Source organism: Nilaparvata lugens, chromosome 3 (assembly GCF_014356525.2).
Source record: "Nilaparvata lugens isolate BPH chromosome 3, ASM1435652v1, whole genome shotgun sequence".
NCBI lineage: Eukaryota > Metazoa > Arthropoda > Insecta > Hemiptera > Delphacidae > Nilaparvata > Nilaparvata lugens.
Window position 1 is genome coordinate 74,948,680 of NC_052506.1, and position 9,343 is coordinate 74,958,022.

At 32.0% G+C, this 9,343-nt stretch overlaps 1 protein-coding gene across 1 annotated transcript in view; it reads right to left on the minus strand.

The window, feature by feature from the left end:
• The window catches only part of LOC111048878 (neprilysin-2), a 17,704-nt gene extending 10,141 nt beyond the window's left edge, over positions 1-7,563 (minus strand). Inside the window, exons 1-5 of the mRNA XM_022334859.2 lie at positions 7,364-7,563; positions 6,713-6,843; positions 5,753-5,862; positions 4,982-5,095; positions 3,789-4,034 (exon numbers count right to left, since the gene is read on the minus strand). Coding sequence (XP_022190551.2) covers positions 3,789-4,034; positions 4,982-5,095; positions 5,753-5,862; positions 6,713-6,834 — 592 coding nt within the window. The 5' untranslated portion in view covers positions 6,835-6,843; positions 7,364-7,563. The remainder of the gene's footprint in view (positions 1-3,788; positions 4,035-4,981; positions 5,096-5,752; positions 5,863-6,712; positions 6,844-7,363) is intronic.
• Positions 7,564-9,343: the final 1,780 nt, after the last annotated feature.

Consider the following 9,343-nt stretch of genomic DNA (forward strand, 5'->3'; position numbering starts at 1 on the left):
TCGTGTACCGAATAAAACTGTGTAGAATTTGACAACATATTTGTGTTTTTATTCACATTATAGACTTTTAGATCGGTACTTCCAGGTCACTCAGCCACTGGAGAGCATCTGGACTAAGAGTGAGGAGACCTGCAGCCCCAGTTGGGAACCTGTATAGTGGGCACTCAACGGTAATGTGGTGGAGTTTTTGCATTTCACCGCACTCACAATCTGCTGACTCCGCAAGACCCCATTTATGCATTGCACTTCTGCTCTACTGCAACCAGTCCTTACTCTATTGAGGCGTACCCATGTTTTTCTAGGCAGAAAGAAACCCTTCGGGAGGGCAGATCGGGCGGGACGTTGATCCTATCTCTATTCTCATCTCCCAACAGTTGGCATCGCTCTTGCCATGCAGTAAAGGCTTGCTGATTACTCATTCTGCAGCTCAGCCATGGAGGTTTGCGGGATTTCAGTCTCAAACCTGGTTGAGCATCAAGAAAGTGATGAATGGGGAGAGACTGATTTCTCTCTATCTGATCCCATAATCTACTGGTAGATTTTGTGCGACGGAGATCTGGCGGTTCTATGTGCGAGAGTACAGAGGTAACCAATGTTGAGGTGTGGCCTGCAGTGATCCAGAAACTTTATACGCATATAATACGTCTTATTAGCTCAACATCTATTAATTTGGTATTGCTGCTCTCATGCCAGACTGGTGCGCAGTACTCTGATATTATTTTTGTGATAATATCTATTGTCTGACAAAATACCTCTGAAAAATTTTCCATTTCTCAGAAGACTCAAAAACACAACTTCATAAGTTCGAGAAGAAACACCGATTCATGAGTAACATAATTATAATTTCTATTGTTTTGTATGTATTTATTGTGAAAATTTGAATGAATAAACAACGATTCATGAGTAACATAATTATAATTTCTATTGTTTTGTATGTATTTGTTGTGAAAATTTGAATGAATAAACAACGATTCATGAGTAACATAATTATAATTTCTATTGTTTTGTATGTATTTGTTGTGAAAATTTGAATGAATAAACAACGATTCATGAGTAACATAATTATAATTTCTATTGTTTTGTATGTATTTGTTGTGAAAATTGAATGAATAAACACGATTCATGAGTAACATAATTATAATTTCTATTGTTTTGTATGTATTTGTTGTGAAAATTTGAATGAATAACAACGATTCATGAGTAACATAATTATAATTTCTATTGTTTTGTATGTATTTGTTGTGAAAATTTGAATGAATAAACAACGATTCATGAGTAACATAATTATAATTTCTATTGTTTTGTATGTATTTGTTGTGAAAATTTGAATGAATAACAACGATTCATGAGTAACATAATTATAATTTCTATTGTTTTGTATGTATTTGTTGTGAAAATTTGAATGAATATGAGAGCGTAGAAGTGAAGGTCAGAAAAGAAACACCGATTCATGAGTAAGATATAACTTCTACCGTTTTGTAGTATTTGTTGTGAAAATTTAAATGAATGAGTGAGCGTTGAAGTGAAGTTCAGAAACGAAACACCGATTCATGAGTAAGATATAACTTCTACCGTTTTGTAGTATTTGTTGTGAAAATTTCAATGTTGAGCTAAATAAGACTATGTGTAAAGTTTCTGGATCACTGCAGACCACACCTCAACATTGGCTACCTCTGTACTCTCGTACATAGAACCAAGGCCGTACCCAGAAAAAAAATTCGGGGGGGGGGTTGTGATACTAGGCGGGGTCCGGAGGGCCCAATGAAACCTTTTAAAAATTGTCAAATAACCCTTTTCCAGACCATTATGTTTTTATTGACAAAACGAAGCTTTGATGGGCTTGCCGCTTGGACCATTTCCATACCAAGCCGTTTGTTGTTCTCTCTGGTTGGCTGAAAAAGGTGCTCATGGCTGTTCGGTACACTCTTTTTTATTTAAATTGGATAATCTTCCTCAATATAATTGTAAGATCGTTATAAGAGTGACAAAAAGTGGCAACTGAAATTTTTAAGTGGTCTAATAAGCGAGTTATGGGTCGTTGAACTGCTAAATCCGTTTTCTTCCCAGATCATAAACGGTTTCTACTATATTAACAGAAAGAACTTCTCTTAAAAATCCAAAAAATGTATCTTTCCAAACTAAAACATTTTATTCCCCATATCGTTCATGAATAAAAAGTAACATTTTTTGTAAATTTGATAACTTGTTTATTTTGGCATACATCGCGAAAAACGCATATTAAAACAAAGCCAATGATATACTGAATGTATTGAAAAAACTCCAATGGAAAATTCGAAACCGTTTATGATCTGGAAAGAAAACGGATTTTAGCACTTCAACAACCCATAACTCGCTTATTAGACCACTTAAAAATTTCAGTTGCCACTTTTTCTCACTCTCATAATGATCTTAACAATTATATTTAACAACATTATTCAAATAATGAAAAAAAGTGTACGGAACAGCCTTAAATAAACTACGTATATGGAAGAGAACTTTAATATAATTTTCCCCGTTATGTGGTATGTGGTGAATATGAAAATAAAAAGATAGACAATACAAATAGACTTAGCATCGTTTAATGCACCACAAAATTGTGTGCGTAACGTACTTTTTACTAGAAATTGTTTTTAATTTTGAACTCTTCTTTATTTACCTATGAAAATAATTCAATAATAGCCTACTTGAGGAATTTAGTTCCTATGTACATGAAAATTTTTATTTTTGGGAAAATTTCGGAGGGGGTTCCAACCCCTGTGACCCACCCCCTGGGTACGGCCTTGCATAGAACCGCCAGATCTCCGTCCCACAAAATCTACCAGTAGATTGAGGGATCAGATAGAAAGAAATCAGTCTCTCCCTATTCATCAATTGTTTGACCCTCAACCAGTTTTGAGACTGAAATCCCGCAAACCTCCATGGCTGAACTGCAGAATGAGTGAGCCTATAATAATAGCGTAGGCCTACATATAAAAATCTTCCAATAACTTAGTAAATCCAACTTCTGCCATCCAATACTATTTAGGATTAACAGAGTTGTATCCACGAATGTACTCTGATTATTCATACAGTTACTGAAAATTGCATTTACGCTCAATAAAAAATATTACTTTCCCTCGGTGTGAGTCCAGCTTCAGTAATTTCTGAGAAAGCATCGAAAATTAACACTCATACATAATTTATCAGTTAATAAACATGTATAAAATTAGGCTGATTAAATTTAAAATCTGATATTTTATCCTTTGAGAACTATTAATAAGTTTATATATTTGTCTGAAACTTGTTATGAAATTGGAAATTCTACCAAAATGTGTAAGTTTTGGGTTGTTAAGCCATATCTTATACAAGCATTACAAAAGGAAGTGTTTACTTCATATTTACTTGCATCTTCCCTCTGTGTGCCGGAACTTCCTGAACTCTGTTTGGTAGGTACCGTACTCTAGTGTAGAAATAATCAAAGTTGGTACTGCTTCTTATATGTAAAAAAATTGTATAGTAAAAGTATAAAAGTTTTGATTACATGGAAAATATGCAAGCAAAATTTCAATTAAATTCGAGTGGTATCCTGCGACTCACTGCCAACACTCAACGTTTAACTTTTGTTGGCAGTGCAGAAGGAAATTTAATTTTCAGTGCAGCTTTGTATGATGTATTAATTTATACAATAGTTCATGTTTTATCCATGATGTTTGTATCTAATTTCCTTTTGCAAATAAATGTGTTTACTTTAAATGAAATATTGGAATTTTACTTTACATCTATTAAAAAATGTGAAAATATAGACTCACCTCTATTCATGCATAAGCTGAAGAGGTTCTTTGCATAAACGAAAGGCTTGATGTCCTGTGGCGATATAGGTTGATCCAAGATGTCTCGTAACTGCTCTTGCAGTTTATCGTCGATGACACTGAAAGCCGTCACTGAAGATTTATCGTCCGGTATCCTTGTTTCTTCCACAAATTTCCCACATGCGAACTCGTAGAAGTTATCACATGGATCCAATTTTCTATTCATGTTATCTAATACCGCATTTGCTGTCAATTAGGTAATAACAATAATTTGAATATTATGATTCTCCATTACATACAGTAGCCTAGAGGACGATTATTTTAGTTTTTATCATGCTTCTAACTTATCGTTATCGGAATTGCATCATTCAAATATTAGGTACTTCAAAAGAGGCAACGTAAGTGAAAAATGAACTATATAACTAGCAAAAGAAAAACGTTGGCTATTCTCATTTTCTCCAATCTTTTTGTCTATGATAATAAGTGTAGCTTTCTCCAAAAGTTGAACTAAAATTCTAGTTCTAGAGACCATCAACTGATTCAATTGAAGCACATTATAATAAATGCGACCATTGATTGATTAAACGAGTTTATTAGTTGAATGAACTTTGGAGAAAGCGACCCCTAGCGTCGATTTCTCCAAAAAATGTAAACTCAAATTCTAGTTTAAACCATCAGATGACTCAATTGAAAGACATTATAATAAATGCAACCATACATTGATTAAACGGGTCTAATAGTATAGAGTTAACTTTGGAGAAGTGACCCTTGACGATACCGTATATGTAGGTAAAAAATGGTGTAGAGTAATCTCTCAAGAGTGATTTCCAGATAGATAATTACCTTAAAAACATCTGTAAAACTGATATGTGTAGAGGGAATATAGTACAGAAGTAGAGTGTATTAAAAATCCACACTTCACATATATGTCAATTCACTGATGTAATTGATTGCTGTTTGCTGACCAGTAGCCTACCCGGTACGATTGCTATTGGGAGTCATGTATGAGTGATTGCTTTTGGGAGTTTATTTATGTCTTTGAGAAAATCAAATCGATTTTCTCTATTTACAAGAATTTTTGCATTAATTCATTAAAAATAACGTCATTAATTCACTTTGCATTGGTTCTACTTGTATGTAGTATCTGTGAAATATCAATATTATTAATAATAATTGATCACTTGAATACATACCACTTGCTACACAGCCAGCGCTAAGACAAAGATTCCAATCATGATCTTCTGATTGCACAATTTTAGCCAAATCTGTTTTTTCTCCTGCTGAGAATGCGGCTATCGTTTCGTTTTCTAAATAGACCAAAACGATGAATAAAAGAAAACAATATTGAAACTTGACTATTTTGCACTAAGACTATTTAAAATTGACTGACTTATTTTCTCGTTTTATAAGTTTTCTTGAAATTATCAATCTATATATGACTGCAGAATTTAATCTATATTAATTCTAATAGCCAACTCGCCTTTCAAATGAAATTGTGTCTTCTTATAATATCTTACTATTCTACTATTTCTTATAAAGTAAGAACTACAGTAATCGATTGATTATAATATTTTTCATCAACCTTTTTTGACCATAGTGTGAAAACATGCAAAGAATTATAGAATAATATAAATTGCAATTTTAAATTATAGAGTCATCATGAAACCAAAGTCTTATTGTGTTTCTCATGACTACAAAACAGTAACATACTTAAATTTACATAGGCAACTCAAATTTTCAAATTGAAATTAAAAAATATAGAACTAGGATTGATCACCTACTTGAAAAAATTGGAAAACTCATAGGCCTACCATAGAAAATCATGAGAAATTTTTATATTTTCGATTTTTCAATTTTAATTATTTAAATATATTGTTAATTTCAAATGATGCAAAACTGGGTGCACCTATTTATAAGAATATAAATACCTAAAGTACAATAACAATAATATTCAGATTACCAACTTTGCTTATTATGTTTCGAATGACAATTTTGGCTCGATGATTCTACATCATCAATCAATGAAAGTATAAGGATAGCAAAGGACAGGAGGGATATTATGGATTGGATGCAACTGAAAAATATTATAGAAAATTATATTAAATTTTGCATGGACACACCATCAAATTCGAATTATATTACTTCTGAATAAATTTCTCAACAGAGTTTGCAATTTCTAGTCTAGGCAATAATTTGTCTAATCTCAAGAATTTATCTGCTACCATGCACATGGTCAAACACTGACTACTTCCCACACTTGTAAAAGAGATAGGATTATGACCAATGCATTAATATCATATTTTGTATTTTTCAACTGTGAAGGATCCAAAAATAACTGATTGACAAGTCTTATCATAGAAAATTACGTGCAAACTTTTCCAATTACTATTTTTCATAACATATAATATAGGCCTAGTTTTAATTTTATATCACAGAAGTAGTTTTCTTTTAGACAGATCTAGTTTTCCTTTTAGACTACCTGCAGAGACCAATAGGCAACATTAAATCGAATTTAAAATTTGATGCTGATTAATCAATAATAAAAAATATACTTTTTGCCAGTTGCACAAACGCCGGTTAAATTTTAACCGTGATTAATTCCACGAGAACCAATCAGAAAAAACGTACTTTTAAAAAGGCCTTCTTTAATTGGTTCTTGTAAAGTTAATCTCGGTTAAAATTTGAACGGCTTCTCTTGTGCAACCGGGCCTTTGACTAACAAACTTAATTGGATAACTCATTAACATTAAAAACGCCTTTTTTGATTGGTTCTCATGAAATTAGTCACGATTAAAATTTAACCGGCTTTTGTACAACCAGGCTTAAGCATTATTTCAGAATGCAGAACCAACAGCATAAAAAAACTTACCTCTGTCAGCACTGATTGACATGTTCAGTATTTATATTTCTAAGAGGATAATTACCTGATTTTTGTTCTATCTTTTTTGAAATGATTTTTAATAGCGCAACAAGTATTTTTTAAAACAAAAATGGAACAATTTGAATTATAAATCCCATGTTTAGCATCGTTCTCCGACGCTACCATGTTAGATTCCTGTAAAAAATATTATATTATTTTTGAAAATATAAGTATAAAGTTTTTAGGTTACTAAGGTATACCACTATATTTACGGAGGTAGTGGGTATACCATAATAAAACAATGTAGCCTATTACGTAGCCTAATCTGTATTAGTATACTACTCATATACGGTACTGAATATATTATGCCTCCAGCCTTAAAACTAAAGTTTGGTTTATAAACCTTACTATAGGGATGAGGGAGTTCCACAAAATTTATTGTTATTTTTAGTCGATTTATGAGAATTTTACTAATTTTGTTGAAACATGGTTTACTAGTAATGCGCCATACATAGCCTACTCTCATTCAGGTTATGCAATATAAGCTACTACTAAGTTACTTTTATTAATTCAAAGTGTTGATAAACATTTTAATTATTAATTTTAACTTGATAGACATTTATAAATAAGCTATTTCTACTGCTATATTCAAATGATATTCACAATTTTTAATTATTTGTTTTTGTAAACTACCTACACTACTACCTATACTCACAAAATAGTATAAAATCACTGCAGCAGAACTGAAGAAATGAGAGCTGGAGCAATTTTTTTTTCAAAATAATTGGGACAAATCATTAGAAATTTCAGATTCTTCATGTATTAAAACTGAAAACAGAAACATTTTACTTGAGGGCATTTTTCTTTCATGTTTACATTAGATGCATCTGTTTTGATGATAAAATGGGCTTAGTTGAATTAAAATATAAAACTACTTGTTCATCTGTTAAAAATACTTTTATATTTTTCTTCTGTTTTGCATTTTTCATAAAAAGTATATTATTGTATTTATAAAAAAATGATACAGAATTGAATATGGCATAAATATTATGCTCCTTTTAAAAATAGCATCAACAATCAAAGGCTAAACTCATATGTGCTATTTTGTTCATTATTATTTATTAATTTTAAATAAAAATAGCCTATATTAAAAATAGGATAATACAGAAGTATTGTATTTTACTAAACTTACAATCATAGATATTGTCATAGAGAAAAGATAGCATAAAATCTTAATAATATTTCTTCAAAATTGAAGCTTACATAAATTCCTACAATATTCATTCTACGTCATTTTTCATATCTTATCTAGTTTTCGAGATATCCGCTCTTAAGGTGTAACAGTATTGAAAAACATGTTAGCTTTTTCCTCAATTGCTCAATTTTTTCAATTTTTGCTCTTATAACTTCTTAAAAATCGATGGGAAAATCCATGCTGATTATGAGCTTACATAGCATTGAATTCTCTTCAATTTGATGTTCAATTTATGAATTTCCCTACACCTTTTGCAGCAGCTTTAGTGTTGAGTGTGAAATCTCCATTTCTGCAAAAACTGACTAATTGACAAAGAAATTTGGAGGGAATGTTTTAAACACATTTTTTGACTTTGCAGCTTTGTTAAGACTAGTTAGGAGAAGAACATATCAAAAATCCCTATTCCTAACTCATATGCTAAGGGGATGAGGGTGGTTTAAAAGTTTCATTTTTCAGCGTTTTGCTCCCACGCTCATATCTTGAGAACAATGCGTTCAAACAACTTAACTAACCAGTTAAAAATGAAGCTTGATAAATTCTCTACACTTCTTGTTCAGTGGAATTTTGTGATATTCCCAACAGTTCCCGAGATATTCGCTCTTGAAGGTGTGTAATTGTTAAAATAATAGGCCTTTATCCATGGTTTTGCTCTTTCAGGGCTCAACACTCTCCAACAATACATCGTAAAAACTGATGCTTATTGTGGGCTTGTAGAGCATTGAATTCTCTTTAAAATGAAGTGTATTATTTCACTATTCCAAGTTTTCCTTTCATTGTTATAGCAGCTTCAATTTAGGAAGTGAAATTTTAGGAAGTGAAATTTTCATTGCTGCAATAATTGATCGTTTGACAATGACATTTGAAGGGGGTGTCAGTGACTCAATTTTCGACTACGCAGCTTAATTTGGACTAGTTTTAGTAGGTGAGCATACCAAAAGTACGCATTTCATCCCCTCTGTTGAAGGTGTGGAACCGCTGAGTTGACACTTATTGTTGCAGCAATGAAAATTTCACCCCCTAGATTAAAGCTGCTATAACAATGAAAGGAAAACTTAGAATCGTGAAATAATACATCATTTCAAAGAGAATTCAATGCTCTACAAACCTTTATAACAGTTATGTCCGTAAGATACATCGTTTTCGAGTTACACGTGAGAAACCAAAAAATGGTACTTTTGAACCACCCCCACCCCCTTAGCACAAGGGGTAGGGGTGGGGACTTTTGATATGTTTACTTCTTCACTACCCTAACTGTGGGGTCAAAAATTGTCTTCATAACATTTCCCTCTATAACGTTTCTTTGACTGGACTAGAAGGCAATTCTCTCGAAATTATTTACTACCATTTAATGAAGAATGTATTGAAGTTTGCAAAATGTTTTTCATGAATACATTAGATCTAATGCAATATTCAAGATGGTGGCTAAAATTTTGTCAAAAA